The sequence below is a fragment of the Hippocampus zosterae genome, chromosome 10, assembly GCF_025434085.1.
Source record: "Hippocampus zosterae strain Florida chromosome 10, ASM2543408v3, whole genome shotgun sequence".
Classification (NCBI taxonomy): Eukaryota; Metazoa; Chordata; class Actinopteri; order Syngnathiformes; family Syngnathidae; genus Hippocampus; species Hippocampus zosterae.
In genome coordinates, this window is record NC_067460.1 from 8,457,554 (window position 1) to 8,478,969 (window position 21,416).

Consider the following 21,416-nt stretch of genomic DNA (forward strand, 5'->3'; position numbering starts at 1 on the left):
TGGTGGGTTGGTGTTGGACTCGCCATTAAACATACTACAGCGCAGTAAATGAAATAAATTGCATACAGTGCATGCATGTAAATATTTCAGGAGCTCTCATGGAGTTTTGCATATATACAGTAGATCACTAGTACACTGTGTTGGGGGTAGGGGGCGGGGGGGACATCAAACACGCATGGTATATTTCCTCTGGTCTCATCAGTGCCATGGTGGAAGGCATTTAATCGCGCTGAAAGGTTTTAGTATCACCTATTCAGTTTCGAAATATCTGAAATATGACGCGGAGGAGCTCTTTGCTTTAAATTGCTCAGCTTTAAATCATCACTGCATTCACAGGCATCAATACAAGGGCTGCATAAAAAATACATGGGTATGGTATCATCTCTGAAAGACACACATAGGCGTATACACGTACACGCAGTAGAATGAGGAACACAGATACACACAAGTCATAAATCAGGCGGCGCATCCTGCATGATGTAACATTCAAGGTTTATTTCAGTCTTTACATACAGAACACCAGTCAGAAATATACAGTAAACCTTTCAGGTTCTTCGCGGACAGTACACTTCAGAATCTGCAGTTCAAGAGATTTTCACCAAGACCCCAAGAATGTGTTTTGTATGTTGGATTCATGATCACATTAAAAAAAAAAATGAAGTAATCTTTTTCATTTATGTACATGTGTTGCACATAATGGTTACAAACACTATGCTCACATCTCAAGGGCTAGATTTGTTTTTGTCATTTATTATATCCTATTAAATATTTATGACTTGCGGGGTGCCAAATATTGGCTAAAAGTGTGGTTTTCACACCCCTCACTGTAAGGGAAGCTGCTCCCACAGTGCGTATGCGTGCATAGTAGTGAGGCAAGGGTGGTCCAAGTACAGTATTGGACTTGGAGACTGGGGCAGTATAAAATGTTTTTCATTTCCCTACTTGGATTTGTTTCTTCTAGGAATGAACGTCCTGAAATTGAAAGGACTCCAGGTCCCAATCGAGTTCCTGAGCCTGAGTGATTGTGGCATGTGGCACGGGAGTCCTCAATCAAATCCACCGTGCCGGAATCTTCCACTCACTGTAATTAGATCAAGTCATCGCTCTTGTCAGTCTCATAGATTACTGATCAGTGAGAGGTGAAACCCAGCTAATCTGGCCTCCATCTGAAACTCCAGCACAGAGTTTTCATTTCCCTTTTCTTCCCCCATCCTCTTAATAAAATATTCAATAAAAGTGATTCGTCTTTAGAGCTCCGAATTTTTTTTCCACCCCTCTTCAACGATGGCTCTAGTATGTTTGTATCAAAATCAAAAGCCCTTGGATGTCTGCTCGTGGGCTGACAACCCTGAAGACTGGCAATGTAATTCCCTAAGCCACCTTTCCACCAAAGCGCATTCTAGCAACGCGGCTGTATAAATATATATTGGGGGATAGTCCATCCCTCCCATTCAATTCAAATTATTCCTTGCGACTCTCTCAGACTGCAATGTGTCAAATGGGAGTACCTCAAAACAGTGACGTGGTATGTCTTCCCAATTTTTGAATCATGGAAAAAAAACGGGAACTGCTTGGTGGAAACATGGCCTTCATGGGTTTCTTCCTGCAGTGGCATAAAGGATAGAAACATGTTAACAGAGTGCGCCTCTCTGTTAATGACACGTGCTAATTTCCTGAGGAATCTGATTGGGAGTTGGTGTTTTTAAGAAATTGGTGGAGTATTTGTGTTTTTTGTAACAGTCAAGGCAAAGAGCTTGATTTTCAGGACACATGCTTAGCACTTGTAAACGGGAAAACAAATGATTGGGCCTACAGTGACGTTAGTTTTTTGGGTGACGTCGAAACCCAGTAGCACCAATACACCAAAATCTTTTTTTACTCGACTTTTATATCAATAAAAGTGATTTTTGTTTCAAAGTGACTTTTTTTCCTGAGCCTGTTGGACTGAAACCATCATTTTGCAATAATCATTTCTGAAAAAAAAACTGTCCAACAAATTCTATATATTTTTAAACTGTATCTTAATTCGACATTGTACTGGGAGCTGAACCCTGGAATGTTCTGGTCTAGTTTGCATACCTATAGTCGTGAATACCTTGTGTTTTGCTGGACCTATTCACTCATAAAGTCCAACCTCTTGTACAATACATTTAAAGGTATTTTCATATGCATCCTAAGGTCAAAAGTGGAATATGTTGGGGTTATCCAAATCTTTTGGGTGTCTGTTGAACTACAATCACCGAGTTGGTATTGCGTCTGCACCGTCTGAACACCTCGGTCATTTATATACACTTGGCATTGTGATGCAACAGCTTGCGGAAAAAAACTATATATATATATATATATATATATATATATATATATATATATATATATATGTATGTATGTGTGTGTGTGTGTGTATATATATATATACATACATATATATTTTTATATATACAGTATATATATATACTGTATATATATATATATATATATATATATATATATATACTGTATATTTAAAAGTTATTGTTGAAGGAAACAGAAACATGCTTAATCTATCCATTCCACATGCAGTTAAAAAAAAAAAATCAAAATCAAATGTTGCATATCGCTTTGGCAAGGGAGGCAACGTCACATATTTTCTTTGAGTCTTTTAGGCTTTCCATTCTTGTTAATATTTGTATCTTTTGTTCTTTAACATACAAAAACTTTCCTTTTTTGACATGTTAGTGCACATTAAGAGCAACAGACAACAACATAAACCCACACGTCGAAAAGATAAGCAAATGAGACCCCTCCCCCAACCCTCCCCCCCAAAATAAAAATTGCATAATTTCACATTGACAAATAGAAAAGCGGATTGTGTCTGGAGAGCAGTTGAATGTTGGAAGAAATTTGCTTTGGGTAGTGGTGGACCACTGACAAAGCACACATTTTTCCCCGGTGTGTCCTTTTACGTCTCACAATGACAGAATCTTAGGCAGCTGCACGCCAAGCTCAACGTGTGTGTCCATCATGTTCTAAAAATAGAGTCGGATGCCAGAAGTGACCTGCGTTGCGGAGATGAGAGTAGTTCTGGGTGGTGACTGCAGAAGGAGCTGCAGATAGTACAGGACATTGGCTTGGCTTTAAGGTTCAAGGTCAGTGATAAGCCTTTTACTACAAGTGCGAGCTCGAACTGAGGAGCAAGCCAAGACTCCAACTCTATTCTTAGCTATTCTGGAGTGTACTTGTCAGCGTATCTGCCCAGCACAGCACATCAATCCCAAATGAGGAGTATCCAAGATGCTTGGAAAGAGTCTAAATCTGGGGATAATCACCTGGAAGAACCAGAGAGATAATGAGAGTGTGAGTGAGTGGCGAAGTGAGATTTAAGCGTCATCCTTTGTCCTTTGTCGTTCCAAGACAGACTGGAGCGTGTGCTTGTTGACAAGAGAAGGCCATGTTGTGTTATGACACACATTTACAAGGCTGACTGTATTCGTGCTAAGCGCGCAGTCTTGATTTTAATGGATGTTGGACAACAGTTGTTGAATTCATCCTTTTATGTTTTCAAGAAAAGACTTCAGATAATTTTCATGAGTCATTGCATTCAGGACAACTATTGTTGGTGGCTCACTGAGGTACAAGAATGGACGAGTAATCGCTCCACGGCTCTGTACTGTATGCTCCTATTCTCACAGAATTAAGAGGAAACGAAATCCTGTATACTTTAGAGTCACAATGTTGGCATTTAATGTTTCAATATGACTATAGAATCAGAAGGCAGTAATAAAGCAATTCAATTTGCAAAGGACCACCAAGACGGTTTTGGCTCCAATTCAGCAAAGTAATTTATCTTCCTAAATGATCCCTTCAGGTTGGGGGTTTTACAAACAGTCTTGAATTAGAGCGCTCTTGAAATCTAATGCAAGTACAGTGGAGGCTCAATGGTAGAAACTTGGTTAGGGTCACGGTTGCTCTAATCGCTCAGCTGGAGATAAGAAAGTATTCTTTCTGATGCCGGCAGTGATTCTAAATGAGGAGACTTTTCCCTCTCGTCTTTTTCTCCAATCAACTTCAGTTTTTCTACATATCGATTTCGAAAGACTGGTTCAGTTGTGTCGATGTAATGAACAGGTGTCCTAATGGGAGCTTTTTCACTTTCAACTAGACATAAGTAGGCCGACGACCAGTAAGACTAACAATGGATAAGGCTGTGCGGCAGTACCACTATCCACTACACCGCCAATATAGCCCCATAAACTGCAATTCTCCGCCAAAACTCCTTCAGTCCACCACTCTCCCACTTGTCTTGATAAATCAAGGTGCAACACTTTGAATTTTTTTTCTGATACTTTCAGAGCGCTCTCTGAGTTGTCTTTTACATTGCATGCATGCTGAAATCCGCTCACGGGTTTCACTGCACCAAAAAAAAAAAAAAACCTCTCCAAACAACAGCTTCAATAACGTTGCATCACGTAAACATGCCTTTTTCACATGGCTTCCAGGCCTCAGTTTAGTTGCTTGAACCCCGTGCAGCTGATTTTGACAACGCAAATCGAGGCTCTCTGTGGGAAAACTACATGTTAAATTGGATCGTTGCATTTGAAATGCAAATTAGCAAGCAAAAAAAAAAAACATGTAAAAGCATTGGGTAAAACAAAATCAGGTGCATATCCTCAAAAAGATGGACAAACAAACAAAACTCATAACCCTTCCCTCCATGTGCCGATTAAACAGTTTAATCAGTGAAAAAGATTGAGAAAAATGAAAATGAAACATTAAAAAAAAAGACAATTCATACAGTAGGAAAAAAAAACAATGCCACAAACGCCCCACACATAAAGATAAATAAATCTATTTGGATATACTCTAAATGGATAAATATCACTCATATACTCTATTCATCTTTTCAGCGATAAATCGGTCTCTCACTGATGGCACCATTGCATTCTAAAAAGAAAATGAGAACCCATTGTGATATTTTGGATACATTTCAAGTCCTCTGTCCTCCTTCTGTTCCCTTTTCCCACGCGTCCTTCTGGACGGGATCTCCCTCGACCCTCAGCACCCTGAAACGCCGCGAGGAGGAACGTTTGCTTTGTGCTTTGGGAGAGACAAACATTTACAACACCAAGTCCATGTGTTCATGAGTTCATCTCCAACATCGACGTAGAAGGAGAGCAGCGAGGGTCGTTACTGTCATCCGAAGCCCCCCTCGGCGCTACATAGCTGCCAACTCTGGTGTAAGAGCGAGCGAGAGATAGGAAAGAGGAGTGGGAAAAAAAATGTGCTCACGGTACTAGCTGTGTTTGTGTTAGAAGAATATTTTGCCAAGAGACAAAACATAAACACCATCATTCTTCTCTTGGCTTTGGCTTGGATGGGGATGACGATAATCAGAAGCAGCTCCCTCTCGCTTGGCTTCATTTTCAGCCGCGGGAGGAAGCGACGGATCCACGCACCCTCTGGTCCCCTCTTTCACGTTTTGCCAGAGCGTCATGTCCCCCTCCTAGTCTCTCACACTCACAAACTCTTTTCTCCTATCGTGCCTCTGACAGGTCTTCCGTTCCTTGTTTTCGCGCTGTTGCCACTCATCATCTCTGTTCCATCCATCCGTTTTTGTTTTTTTTTTGTTTTTTTTGTTTTTTTCAGTGAAGCGGAGATAGTCCAGAAAAGCACCATGGGATGCGTCAAGAGACTGCCATCATCTCTCCCCCAGTGTCCCCAAATAACACAAAGCAGCCTCGTTTGCTTGTTCCCTGTCCAGCCCTGCGAGCATTTGTCTCTCCCAGTTCAGAGAGAGCTCGTAGTAGAAAATGGTAGTTAGAATATCTCTCGAAAATGAGATAAAAATGTGTTCATCGTGATTTCTGTCTTTATGTGTCTCTGGAGTCTTCCATTTCTTGAATGAACTCTTGAAGTGACCAAGGTGGCTGCTCGGGTGTCGTTCCGTCATCACAGAGAGTGATTCATCCGGTTTGAGCCTTTGCGGTATCTTCGTTGCACTCGAATCATAATTACTTCATTGTCACATTCTCACGTTCATCCCACTCCTCTTCCTCTACTCTTCAACATCAGACATAGGCTGACTCACTGGACTGTGTGCGCCCCAGGTTGGGCGGTTGGGACAGATGCGCCATGTCTTTCTTCCTGATCTCACAAATGGATTTCCTGCGGGCCTGGACGCCCCTGATGGCCGCTTTTATCTTGCGCCAACCCAGATGGTTGAGCTCGGCCAGGTTGAGCACCACGCAAATGCCACTCACCGCGAACATAAAGACCAGGAAAACCGTTTTTTCCGTGGGCCGCGATACGTAGCACTCCACCTCCTTCAGACACGGGTAGCGGTCACATTCAAAAATCCCAGGCACGCTAAAGCCATAGAGGAAGTATTGGCCTGCCAAAAATCCGATCTCGAGTGCATTACGGAACACCACTTGAATGATGTAAAAACGAGAGATCCCTTCTTGTCGACGTACTTTGGAGCTCTTCCCGTGTGTGAGGCCTCGCGGGGCATTGGGGATCTCCTTGACCTCCAAGCAGTCAGGTTCTTCCTTCCCACCGCCGCCGTCACCGCCGTGCTGAACCAAAATTCCGTTAATGTTGCGGAGTTTCCGTGCTCCATCCCGTCCACCGTAGTCCCGATCCATTATGGGATAGAGAAAAGAGTAGCGGCGGTCCCTCTGTTTGGCCGACTGGTGGACCGAGTAGGTAATGAAGCAAAGGCTGGGCGTGCACACCAGTATGATCTGGAATACCCAGTAGCGGATGTGAGAGATGGGAAAGGCCTTGTCATAGCACGCCTGGTTGCAACCCGGCTGCAGGGTGTTACAGATGAACATGGTCTGCTCGTCCTCATACACCGTCTCGCCGACGATAGCCACGATCAGGATGCGGAAGATCACAACCACTGTCAAGAGGATCCTAGAGAAGGAACACAGAAAAAGAAGGAAATCAATGACTTGTTCTTCTTTGTTGCATAATCAATCATTTGGATCTTGGTTTACCTAAAGGGAAATGGAAAACCTCTGGAAAGAATCCACTGCTTGGTCATTACCATTGAACTGCCATTAGTAACGCCTTTATGGGCATTTGATGGAATGCAGAACACGGTGTCTAGTTTGTTTCCTGTGTTGCGCCGTCCTTCGGACTCTGCTAGGGCCTATTCACATCTAGTAAGCGTTTTCAGAGAACCCTAACACGTTATTATTTTTGTTTTAAATTAATAGCATTTTAGCTGCGTCCACGCAGTGATTTCATAGCGTGAGCCCAGAACCAAAATCAACCATTGAAAAAAATAGTGCCAGGCTATATACCGTATTGGCCCGAATATAAGACGGTGTTTTTTTTGCATTGAAATAAGACTGAAAAAGTGGTGGTTGTCTTATATTCAGGGTCTAGACATTATACCCATTGGCGACGCTAGATGGCACCAGATATCATTGACGCGAATGCTGAACTTGACTCCCCAGGCCAAAGTGATCCCCTGTCACGAAGAATAAAAATAAAAATAGCAGTAGTACAAAGAAGAAAAATAAAAAAATAGAGGAAAGAAAGAAAAGTGAAGAAAATAATAGAAGAGATAACAGAAAATGGAGAAACGTAGCGACAATCTGGAGAAAAGTGGGTCGAAGACCGGCCAGGTTAATTAACCGGCAGCTGAGAAGTTATGATGTAATTTACATTTCAAAAACCAGAAGCCATTCATTTACGAATGTGATTGCACTTTAGTTTACATATCAAGGGGTTCAGATATTAAGATTTGAATGAGGCAAAATAACATACTTTTTCTGTCAAACATAGTGTTATAATAAGTTATTTCAGATGTACTGTAATTATTTTCTGTATAAAAATTAATTTGGTGTTCAAAAAGTCTTGAAAAAGGGGGTCGTCTTATAATGAGGGTCGTTTTATATTGGGGCCAATACGGTAAATCCCTCAACAATCCTGCGGCATTTTCACATGGACAGGTCACAGACCAACCATGATCTTTTGCTTTCTGGTGAGCAGCAACAGATCAGATGCTCGTAGGTTTGCGGAGTATGGAGTGTAACAAGAAGGGAAACCAGTCGACAGAAGACTGCAAAAGGCTGTGTACGTCTGACATACATAAAAAGAAACATGCTAGTGTCGTCGTAACCAAGCTTTGTTGGAAGAACGGATGACGCCTACTCGGATGAGAGGTGAAACGTAAAACAAACAAAGCAGTTTCAGTTGCGATCGAGTTGAGTGTTTTACTGTGTCGCTTCTACGTTCCCTGAGGCATTATGATTGTTGGGGGGAAAAAAACAATAAACATAAACGTAGGTCCAGGTTGGGAGCAATCAGACACTATTTCTAGTATTGTAATTTCTAGCAGATGAATGCACCACTTAACGAAAGTGCGTAAACCGCAGTGACTTTGCAAAGGAAGGCGGTGCACTCTAGTCAACAAAGATCTTGACTGACTTGTGACCTACTCTCCAACCGCTCTGTCGAGGCGGTTGAGACACCAAGTAGCTCTGAAAGAAATGCACCATGCATAAGAATGGGGGGTGGGGGGGGGTACTCTGAATAAAGGTCAGGGAAAGCATCCCCTTCACCAGCAAGAGAGCAAAAGTGCTAGATCACAGAGGTAAAGAAAATGGAAAACACCAAGTTTATGATGGAGAGCGACACGCTGTCACTTCTTGGCCACTGTTCATCCTGATGAGAACCAGGGAAGAAAAATTCAGTTCATCAGCAGGGTAGAAAATGCCACAAAATATCCGCGCTTGGGCAATCCCATGACTCAGATCCGCTTTGTTTTTCTTTCTTCGGGTTTGTGTTCACTGCAGCTCTGAATATATTTAACGGCGCCAAACATAAACAGAACACAACAAAGGGACTGTGCAATGAAAATTGTAAAACTGACCAGATGAACATGAGGCTAGTATACAATGTGTGCTTCATACATGATTTCTTGACACAAATAGTACTGTACGCAATATTAATTGTAGGAATTAATCTCTGCGCTCTATGTAAATGCTAACTTCATCCTTCCATCCTCTCATCTGTGGAACTTTTAACGAGGCATAGGGGAGACCGAACTAAACCTCGGTGGCCACCCGCCGACGTCCATCTGATTTACGACAGATGCTAAGCTATCCCAATTCTGACACCAAATTCAGACATCCTGACATGCAAACTCAAATTGGACTTTAGATGATATTTCCTCACCATGTCGTCAACTATTAGGCCCGCGGGTGGTGCCCCCCCCCCCCACTCTGTTGCTTTCCTATTCTAGAAGTTGCCTTCTATTGTGAGATCAACAGTTAATATTATCTCTATCCAGCCAACCATTTTCCAATCCGCTTTATCCTCACAAGGGTCGCCGGAGGATGCCGGAGCCTATCCCAGCTGTCTTTGGGCAGAAGGCGGCTCAAACCAGCCAATCGCAGGGCACACATAGACATGCAACCATACGCGCTCACACTCACACCTCGGGACAGTTTCGAGTTGTCATTAATATTGTCTCTCGCAAGAGATTAGTGGTTTCAAAAGAGATTGCCAACTGAAGACACAGACATCTCTGTAAATCAGGCACTAAGAGACAAGTCAGCTGATCAACTGCCCACATGTAAAAAACAAATTTGTTCTCCCCTTTTCTTTTAGAACCGCTTCTTTTTCCACAATATAGTCCTCCTTTCTGTTTGGATTCTCTCCAGCAAAATGCTTCCCTTTGTTCTTTTCTCCCTTTTTTCATCCCTCATTTATTTTTCAGATCTAACGCCAACCAAATAGCATGTCGACAGCAAGCTTTTTGCGTATCACTGCTTGTGCGTGAACGTTGGCTGTCTCACTCTACTTGTACTGTCGGTCTAAATACAGACTGCACGCAAAGATATTTTTACTGATTGAGCGCTGTCTTGAGGTTTGAGTCCGTTTCTACTCAAGATCATCTCTCACTAATCACCACCATTTATTTTAATGAGAATCTCATGAATTACAACGTGATGAATGGCTCCATTTAATTCATGTGACTGAAAGTGCACAGCATTAAATAGCCCATCGAACGTGACCTCATTACATTAATCATGGATTTATGGCTCTGTGTGCATACAAGTGAAAAGATGATGTGTGTGTGTGTGAGTGTGTGTGTGAGTATACATACATGCAGGGTTCTAAATGAACTTTTTTTGATTGGCCGGTAAATTTCATTTACCGGCGTTTGACGGAGTTTGAAAGTGAATAATTGACCATCTCTGCCCAGGCGTCCCTTTAACATCAAATTTATGATGCTGAATTGATAAGTTATTATTTTCTGTTTCTCTAAGATTTATTTTTGAAAACACGAGTACATGAGTACACACCGGCCTCACACTGATGGGCTAGCTTGCTGTGTAGACAGACACAAGCAGATCAATTTGGTAACCTTTTTCAGATGAACAGCAGGTACTGTGTGTGTTGACAAAGAGCCCGTTGTGGACACATCATGTCTTTTAGTGCAGGTGAGAACACCGAAAATACTCTATATGCTGTTGTAAGATGGTTATTTGCATTTGAATTAAGTCACCATTCAGTTGTGAGATATCTCATAACAGAATGGTGACTTAATTCAAATTTGGCATGGGACTTATTTTTAACTCACTCAATTCACTGGAGCGCCACAGGGGACTGTTCTGGCTCCATTCCTGTTCATCCCCTACACCTCGGACTTCAGACACGACACTCCAAACTGCCACCTTCAGAAGTTCTCAGATGACTCTGCGATTGTTGGCCTCATTACAGAAGGGGACGATCGGGAGTACAGGGGACTGACAAAGGACTTTGTGGACTGGTGCCAGCAGAATCTCCTCCAGATCAACCCTAGGAAAACTAAGGAGTTGGTTGTGGATTTCTGCAGGAAAAAGTCCTCACCAGCACCGATGAACATCCAGGGTATGGACATAGAGAGGGTGACCTCCTACAAGTACCTTGGTGTTCTTCTGGACGACAAACTGGACTGGTCTACAAACACGGACACCCTGATTAGGAAAGGACAGAGCAGACTCTTCCTACTCAGGAAACTTTTGGGGTTCAGGGGTCACTCCTTAAGACGTTCTATAACTCGGTGGTGGCCTCGGCCATCCATTATGGCATTGTCTGCTGGTCAGGCAGCATCTCAGCCCGGGACAGAAAGAGACTGGAGCGACTGGTCAGGAAGGCCAGTTCTGTCCTGGGTTGCTCCCTTGACACTCTGGAGGAGGTGGGCAACAGAAGGATGCTAACTAAGCTAAAAGCTATGATGGCCAGTCCCTCTCACCCCCTCCAGCCCGCCCTGACAGCACTTGGTAGCTCCTTCAGCCAGAGACTGTTACACCCGCGCTGCAAGAAGGAGAGATACCGACGCTCGTTCCCACCGACTGCTGTCAGGCTGATGAATAAAAAATAACAATCATAATAATAATAATTAAATGATGTGAAGGAAAATTGTAAATAGTACTGCGATTTATCCATTTGTGTTCATATTGTATTTAATTGAAAGATGTTTGTTGTTGTTTTTTTCTCTTTCTCCTTTCTTCTTTCTACATACATTCTTGCTGCTGGAGGCTGTAAATATCCCCAGTGTGGGACGAATAAAGGATATCTTATCTTATCTTAATACTGTTGACTTGACTCGACTTGACTTAATAATTAAATGATGTGATGTGTGTGATGTGAAAAACAACTGTAAATAGCACTGCGATTTATCCATTTTGTATTTATATTGCACTTACTGGACGGTGTTTGTTTTTTCTTCTTTCTTCTTTCTACCCACATTCTTGCTGCTGGAGGCTGTAAATTTCCCCAGTGTGGGACAAATAAAGGATATCTAACTAACTAACTTATGACACTAATGTTCAATCTACTGTAGAGTGATGCTGAAAGAGGGAGCCTGTCAGACACAGCGCTTCGTCGACTCATGCATTTCGTCAACTCATGCATTTCGTCAACCTGCTTTGGGCAATTTCGTCTTATAATTTGTAAGTGTTGCACTGACACTTAATTTAGTTGAACTAAATTAAGTTGTGATTGACGCCCGGTGCACACACGCAGCGTGAGCGTGGACACTCTTCTTCCTCTTCTACTCTCCTGCATCTGCTGCCTCCTTGCTTTTTGGGTCTTCTACCATCTCGCCAAACCTGAGAGTCCCTGGATCCAGATGATTTTATTTCATGAAAAATTCAACAAAAACCTGAGCGTGCATTTAGAAAGTTAAGATAAGCTTAAATACATGAAAAAAGGGACGGCACGGTCGGTGATTGGTTAGCAGGTCTGCCTTACTTTGCACTTTGGTTTGTGGCCTTCCTGTGTGGAATTTGCATGTTCTCCCCGTGCCTGGATGGGTTTTGTATTCCGAGTATTCCGGTTTCCTCCCGCATTCCAAAAAACATGCATCGTAGCTTAATTGAACACTTTATATTTCCCCGAGGTGTGAATGTGAACACGAATGTTTGTTTGTCTATGCGTGCCCTGCAATTGGCTGGCAACCAATTGAAGCTGTAACCTGCCTACTGCCCGAAGACAGCTTGGATAGGCTCCAGCACGCCCATGAGCGTTGATAGGATAAACGGATCAGATAATAGATGGATGGATGGATGGACATGAAAGAAAGGAGGAAATATGGAAAGAAAGACAGAAAGAAAAACTTTCTTCTTCTCTTTCAATTCATCTTAGTAGTCAGTGCCCCATTAATTGTAATCTATTTTTTGGAACAGACCGGCATGCTACTCATGTTAACTCGTACCCACTAACACCATGTGTGTTTGGGGGGGGGGGGTTCGGACAATGCACATGTACAGTATCAACACCTCAAAAAGGCTCTGTAAGCAGGAGTGATCGCATTGATCCTCTCTTGTCCCCCTCCATCCCAACTTTCCACCGCTCTCCCTGTGACTGCTCGCCCCTCCCCTCCCTCTACAGCAAAAGAGGAAGGACAAAAAAACTGCTGGACTCTTGTCATTAACTTCAAAGACGTAGCGCATTCACTGATTTCTGCATGCAGTCTTAGGGGCTATTGATAACTTGATTTAATAAACCCTTGGTAAAACGGTCAAACCAGTAATCGACCGATACTGAGGGTGAACAGTATACTAGTGTGTATTCATTCATTCAGAACCGCTTATCCTAACTAGTGTCGCGGGAAGGACTGCTTTTTGCAATGGGCAATGTGGGAGACCACCATAGGTGCAATCTATATGAGCCCCCTCAAAACCACACATGTGCGTACACACAGACACACACACAGACACACACACACAGCGTGAAGGAAAGGCTGATGGACATCACATTCTCGTGACATTGCACGTGTCACACTAATTAAACCTTAATGGTGGCACTGAGCGGTGCCCCTCGAAGAGGCTCGACTCTGAAGTTGAGCTCAGCAAGGGAGCTTCGTTCAACTCTACCAGGGCCGTAGCAGAAAGCGTTGCCCGAACGTGGGAAATGTGAGAGTCGACATCAGAATGCGATCGGGCAAGGCTGTATGTGCTGACATCTGTGGTTAGATTGCGAGCGGAAGCATACTGTGCCTTTGAGCCTCCTGGTCTCAGCACACTCACCCATCCGCAGTTTGTCATCGATACCGTGATAAACTGGGAGAAAATTTAACAATGATTGAATTTGGAGAACAAAATTAATCGGGCACACAGGGCTGTGGCGTGGAATATTCAATTCAATTCAATTCTGTTAACTAAGCATTTATTGTGAAGCGGTACTGAGTTTCCTTTGTGTTTGTGGATGAAATAGTCTGGCTGTTCCTGTTGACCTCCTTGTGCTTTCCCTGCTAATTGAGGCAACTAAGTCCTCCACCCAAGGAAAGGGCGCCAAGGAAATCACATCGTGAGTGTGACTGGTGCATGCAAGGTGTCTTTTTATGGTGCTTGGGAGAAATTCTGCCCCCCAACAAGTGCCTGCACACATATTTGCATGACCTGGGAACACTCAGTTGATCTATGATAATATGATTGATGGCAAAGGCATCTCTTGTTAAGTTATAACATGTAAAAATGTTGAATTTTGCTGCTTGTTGATTTCCCACAAGCGCATTACCCACAGGAAGTGAATAAGGCAGGGGGAAAAAAAGCACATCAAACGACCAAAGATAATTCTTAGTAACGATCCTGCTGTACAGGAAGACAATTGTATTGCTACTTTGTAAAATGTGAATTCAGGAAAAGGCCCTGGCCACTGAACTTGAGACTTTGCCAGAAAACAGTTGGACTGAATTTAGAAGTGTGAAGGGAAATCTACCAATCACAGTCGTGTTGCCAGTCTTGTGTGGCACAGATGTGGATTCACAGGGCGGAGATAATCCTTTGCAGCACGTGAGCGCACGCAGTTGACATGCTCATCACGACGACAGACCACTCATGACCTCTAAAGTGGAAAACTATGAGGGCATTTTTTATGTCAGCCTTTCCACCTGTGATGAGCTGCCAAGACAAAGAGTAAAGGGGCTGCAAAAAAAAAAATAAAAATGGGGGCGAGGGGGGGCTGGGAGGGGGTCTTTGTCACGACTGCATTAAGAAACTTGGTACAGATAATTCCCAATTATAGAATGCGAGAATGCAGCACAAAACACAAAAACATTTCGTGTCTCATCACAAGCAATACAACATCAACTAGATGGTGATTACAAACGATTTCCACTCTCCGGTTTCAGGGAAAAAAAAGGACATCAAATTGTGTTCAAGATTCAAGAATGAATCTGCTCCAGACTGGGATCAAAAGATTATAAAGTCACCCAAAAAAAAAAAAAATCCAGTGCGGCTGAGACGACATCTCCTTAAATTAAAAGACAAACTTGCCGGGTGCCAGGACAGTATGTGAGACATCGAGGGGGGCAGTAAGGAAATCAGCAATGGAAGAAAATCTCATCACAGAGAATGAATTATGTAATCGTTTCAACACGCAAACCCACTGCATGTAATCTGTGACTGGGCCAAGGGAGGATTCTTGCATTAGATTTTTTTTTCATTGTTAATGCATTCAAATAGCTTGAGATTATCCTAACCCATACAGTAAAACTCCCGCCTACCCAGTCGACTCCCCATTTGTCTAAGAGTCAGAGGAGAGGCTTGAATGAACATCTACATTGGAGGGAGACAAGAACCCCTTCTGAATAAACACTGTATTAGTTTCGACACCCGCTTCACTATACGGGGTGTTGAGGAAGTCACTATGCAAATGTATTTTGTATTGAAACGTGCCTGTTAATTTTGAAAACGAAAAAAAGAACAAAAAGGGCAAAATGACTTCTCAACCATCATGTATAATGTTCTGACTGTGCAAAGCCGCTTCTAATAATGGACAACATTTCGTTTTGTTAAAGTCCATACAATAGACGTGCCGCTTATTATGATGTTGTACAGTTCTGCAAACTGTAAAAACTACACACCACACCATATGTGTCAAGGCTAAATTTCAGTGAGTGTTGAACAAGAGGGCGGTGAAATCGGATTAGACTGAGAAGTCGAGGCAAAGTGGAGGAAGTCATTGACAGTGAGAAATAAGAAGACGTGATTGTGGAAATGAAAAGGGAGAAGAGCAGCTGAGGTTCCTTACCCAGAAACCCCATCGCAACCCCCTGCCCTCCCCACTCCTTCCTTTCCCCTGGTTTCTCATCCTTTCAATACCCCCCCTCCACTCAACATCCTTCTGCTAGTTACCAAGGCAACAGGCAAGGAGCAGAAAGGAGATGAGGCGAGAGAGAAGTGTGCCGGTGAGCAGCAAAGTAAACTGAAACAGCTTGCTTTTGCTGAGGTTCTATTGGACGAGCCGTACGCTGCCGGTTGACTGCAATGTTGAAGACGCTTTGAAGATTTGGAGGGAAAATAGGCTCTATTGCCCTGATTTTACTTCATCCATAATTTATTTTGAAAGCTTGCTGGAAACTTAATAATAACACACAGCTTAAAGATAATGATGCTCTTTTCAAAAGATATTGAATGAGGCATTGAGTTTAGTGGTGGCGTTACGATGTGAGATTTTTCTCTTTGTTGGTAGCACTTGACAGTGATTTAAACCTCTTGAGTGTTACGGTGGATCCGTTAATCCTTTTCAGACTCACGCCTTTAACCTTCATCACTAACCTGCTCCCTTTCGACTTAGCTCAGCCTTTTCCCTGCTCAGCTCTCCCTCTCCTCATTGTGTCTCTGTTTCAATTTTCTTTTTAATATAAAAACATTGAAATATTCCCACAAAAAAAAATGGGCGGTAACATGGGCAATCAAAAATCTATAAAACATTTCGGGGGGAAAAGAGGGGGGGGGGGAATCCTTGAAAGTGCACAGGTGCCGAATGGTAAAAATACAACACAATACAATACCATACATTTTGCAGGGGTTTACTTCAGGTTTAAGTTGTAATATCACTAATCACCACTAGATCGCATACATATCTTAGTTGCGCTTGCACTAGGTTTTATACTGCCCGATACTACAACTTGAGTTGGCCTAAGAATTTTTGGTGAATTTGGAATGATATGGAGGAGAAAAATAGTTCTTAAATGATATTAAAACTGAGTGAGTGGATTTTTTAAAAGATGTAAAAGATGATGACTTTTTGCAATGTTGGTTTGCCGTTCAGCAGTTTTGTGACATCTTTCAATTGCAATTTTGATGAAAGAGATCCCTTTCCATTGGGAGAAAAAAAAATACAGTGTGTGGTTATTTTGTTTGCTTCCAGCCCGTTATGTTTGGTTAGAATAGTGAACCTTTTATACATGCACAGCAAAATGTATACTCAAAAATTGCATGTATGAACAGCTCATACTTTGCATGTATGCCCATATTTTGTCTGCATCTAAAATGGAATTTTTGTCAAACACCTGGTTTGGAAATGTGTGGTCCTACCTCCCAACCGCAAAAATTGTGGTGAGTAAATGAATAACCCCCCCTCCCCCCCAAAAAATACCATAACAACCACAATATCCCGTTTTTTTTTTTACACTTTACCAAATTGCTTGATGAAGAGCGGTTATAGTGGCATGTCTTAACGCCATTTTCCATGCATGTGATAATATGCTCTCCGTGTTGAGCATCAAGCTTTTTCATCTCTGTGAAACTGAGCCTGCCATGTTCTGATCAGGTCCCTCACGTTTTTTACAATTCTGTCAGAGCTTCTGTACGGATGAACCATGGACGCCGGGCAGCATTGGAGCACATGTGTGGCCTTGCCTGCTATACAGAGTCAGCGTTAGTGTCATAACACCGCTCAATAAAGGTTTGATTAAGTTTAATGGTAATAATTCTCTGTCAGCAAAAAATAATTGCAAATCCCCTTCTTGGATAAAAATTATTTACAGAGTCTCTCTCTGTTTTTCAGCATTATAAACAGGTAGGACATGATGGCAATTATTGGTAAATGAATCAAATGGCATCGCTTTAGGAGAGTTGTATGCAGAGACTTTGAGATGCCAAGGAATAAATCTTCTCCCGTCCCATTGCAGACCACCTTCAAGTTGTGTTACGCTCTATTTATGTACTGGCAGATTTTGTAGACGCAAAGCTTTAGATGGACAAGGCAGCACATAGTGTTTGAAATCTGATTGGATAGGCAATAAATAAATCAATAAATAACCACTTACACGTACTGAAGGCAGTGCAGCCGAGAGAAAAGATTGAAAACAAGAGAACAGACTGTTGGGAATAAATTAAAACTATTTCATGGAACAAACAAACATCATACTAGAATTCAGGTTGTAAGTGCCATGCCAACCAGGAATAGTTATTTTAGCATTAGTGTAACCGTTTGGGGTTCTTAAACCTCTGGTAACATGAATTAAAATAGTTTCCGATCAGGTATTCATCTGTTAATGTTTTGGCCCGTAGAGAAGGCCTTTGCCTCACAGCACTGAAAGTTTCCAACAGTTGAATGAATTTATTTCAGCCTCTGACCGTATGCAATTGGTCATTCCAACACAAAATAGCAATACATCGCATCTCTATTCCATCAAATATCAAGCTGAGAATGGTGTAGCTTCACTCTGAGACTATCCTGCTGTGGTTTATCAATAGCTCCGAGTTCACAGCGGGTCATCTAGCGTCAAGCTATATCCAAGCACACACGCGCGCGCGCGCACACACACACTCACAAGCCCACAGGGATGTTCCGAGGCTTGAGGCCAGTAACAGAAGGGTTGAGGTGGCTGCACTCTCTCCTGCCGTCAGACCTTTATGCTGCATGGCCACCTTCTTCTGAAGGGGCATGCACCACTCATACACACGCAACTGCACTCAAATGCATAGAAGAATGTCGTGTACTTAGGTCATAGAGACTGACTATTTATCTGATACAAGGTAAGGACACCTCTTCAGTCACATGTGCACACAAATACTTTTTAATCACAGAAAAACAAACTCTCCCAGATGTCGCAGGGCGTCACAAAGCCGATTGTGTCTGACATTGCCATGTTCATCCAATCCCTCAGAGAGGGATAAAACTACACTCCATGCCAACCAGGAATAGTTATTTTAGCATTAGTGTAACAGTTTGGGCTCTTAAACCTCTGGTAACATGAATTAAAATAGTTTCCGATCAGGTATTCATCTCATTTGCTCAGATGACATCAGTTGTATTCATTATTTTAGACACGATACAAAATACACACCTGCACAAAATCGAATACGATTCAAGTTGAGTTCTATTGCGTGCTATTGTGTTTGTAACTTTAATGGGGCGGAACTCCACTGCACCAAATTATTTGGTAAGAGCTGTTTGTAGTACAGCGGTAAATAGACTGATGATGTCATCTCAATGCAATGCAATGACATTAGTATGTCCCACCTCCTTGACAAGCACGATATGTTTTTTTGATTACAAAAGTAGCACTCTACTGTACTGGACTGAAAAATGGACAATGCTATTCATTATTTTATCCCACATTGTGTGTGTACGTGCGCGTGTGCACGTGTGTGTGGGGGGTGCATTCAAAGGGCATTGACACATTAGGACTTTTTAAGAGGGGACTCAAAAAGACTCCATCAATGCATTAAACGTTAAGAACCACAACTATCTCAACAATGTGTGCTTTCTCACGACCAAAAAACCCGACACACAACTAAGTTTGGGTGTGAAGTGCTTTCTTGGTCGTGAAAGTGCCATGTAAGTCGTCACTTGTGTTACAATTCAAATGACTGGTCATCCAACGTCAATTCCCAAAAAGTGGTTTGGGATGTCAAATGTTAAATATTTCACATTGTATACTACCTGAAGGGAATCAGAAATAAAATGATCCAGCATAACTTACTATGTCATCACAGGGAAAAATTTCTCCGAACAGAAGATTCTTTGTTAAAAGTTACAGGTATTCAAACTGAGTCGGATGTGTTTAAAGAAATTAAATAAATAACAGACACATTGGTATCAATATGCAAAACCTCAGTTGGCTGTTTGCACAAAACATGTTTAGTGACAAGAACTCAGAATGTTCATTTCAATTTGAATTGAATTGATATACTGTATGTCATGGGTAGTTTATACCTTTGTGCTTCATTATATGAAACATACATTGGCATATGCCAACTCTCAACAAAGAGCTTTATATTGAACCACCTAATTATTTGTTTTGGCGCATCATAAGAAGCCAACACTTAAGCCCCATTGAATATGTTGTTTGCTATTAAAATCAGCAACAACAAATACCAACAATTCATTCTGATCAATTAGTATCACCCAGAGTGACGACCAGTTCAGTGTGTACCCGGTGGCATGATGCCCTGACTTAAGTACTGGAAATTCATCTGTTTCTTTTGGTAAGCCCCACCTACTGGCCGAAGACTGCTGGGATATGCTGCAGGATGCCTACGTCCCTCATGATGATAAGCGGCTCGGATAATGGATGAATATGTCAGCTAGACGGCCTTTATTGGGCCATCGTAAACAATAGGACAAAGAGCAGCATCGCAATTCATGTATTCCATGACAGATTGTTAATAATGCTATTTATCATCACATACAGTACTTGCATCTTACTTGCATTGTCTGATTGTGCAACTGAATATTTCAGGCTCTACTTTGATTGCAGGCACAAGTCTAGAGCAAAGCGGAGTCTAACTGTGCTCCTTGGTGGGGTTTTTTTCCTTTTGGTATTTTGCTAGACTTTATGGCAGTAGAATTGATGTAATGAGACTTTGCGCCTTTGTGCACCGTTGAGGGATGCCGCCGAAACGTGTACTTCCATTCCCCAGTTGCGTCAAATTCAAGGAAGTCGTAGCGCACACCTGAGTATGCTGTAACTGACATTGCGGAAACAGAAAACCATCAAGTCTTTCGGTTCAGTTATACAGTGTATAACCCAAAATACTTTCATATTCGGGATGTGGAGGGACCATGATCGCAGGATAAGCCCCCTCTATCCCAGCAGAATGCCCCTTCAGCATTCAGATTAATCTATTATGGATCAGCCGATCAACGTGCACCTAATACATTGTACGTCGATGGGGAGAATGGGGGGCGGGCGGGGGGTGTCATATTTATGAATGAAATAAAATGACGTCCACCACACACATCCGCAGAGCTACCAATCTGTCGACCTCCGGCTCAAATACACACAAATGGACCACTTGCACTGCAAAATAGACCTCCTTTTAGCCCATCTAAAATGTTGTCTACTCCATTCATCCATCCATCCATCATCTGCCCGAAGTTAGGCTGGAGCCTATCCCGCCTAACTTTGGGCAGAAGGTGGGTTACGCCCTGGACTGGTTGCCAACCAATGCCAGGGCACACATAGATAAAACACCATTTGCACTCACAATCCCACCTAAATATAGTGTTCAATTAAGCTATCGTGTATGTTTTTGGAATGTGGGATGAAACCAGAGTACCCGGAGATAACCCACACAGGCACGGAGAGAACATGCAAACTCCAAATAAAATGGCTGGGACCCAGAATCGAACTCCTAACCTCTGCACTGTTTGGTAACCCATTCAACCTTCATGCGACCAATTTAGTCTGCTATTTGCAACCAAATTCCCAGATGCGCTGGGGGACGAGGCATAAACAGCCAGTGAGGCGTAGTGTGTCTACCAAATTCGTTGAACTCGACCTTTGACCCGGCAAGAAAATCACAATGTACCAAAAATTGTTTCTACGCCAAGTGCAGACAACTATTTGCTACCAAAATGTCAGATGAGTTGGAGGCAAGGCAACCCCGTGCACCGAAACGCCCAGTTGGGCGCAATGTGGTCCCAAACACATGAGACTAGATTTGCAGTGGCATAAAAATTAAGTTTGTCCCGTTTTTACACCAGTCAACAAAAATACAGTCGATTGGCATTATTTAGCTTCGTCACTGACAATCAACTATTGTAAGTAACATGAATGTACCCACACTCCCATCTATCATTACATTACAAAACAGTAAATGTACCACATGGGTTTCAGGAAAATGAAATGAGCCGAACGTGTTGGAGAATGTTTTAAATGAGGTATACCATGGCTCAAAACTAGTATTGTTTGA

General features: G+C 42.5%; 1 protein-coding gene across 1 annotated transcript in view; it reads right to left on the reverse strand.

The window, feature by feature from the left end:
* Positions 1–2,494: 2,494 nt before the first annotated feature.
* The window catches only part of LOC127609237 (gap junction delta-2 protein), a 30,519-nt gene continuing 11,597 nt past the window's right edge, over positions 2,495–21,416 (reverse strand). Inside the window, exon 3 of the mRNA XM_052079076.1 lies at positions 2,495–6,894. Within this exon, the coding sequence (XP_051935036.1) occupies positions 6,045–6,894 (850 nt within the window). The 3' untranslated portion in view covers positions 2,495–6,044. The remainder of the gene's footprint in view (positions 6,895–21,416) is intronic.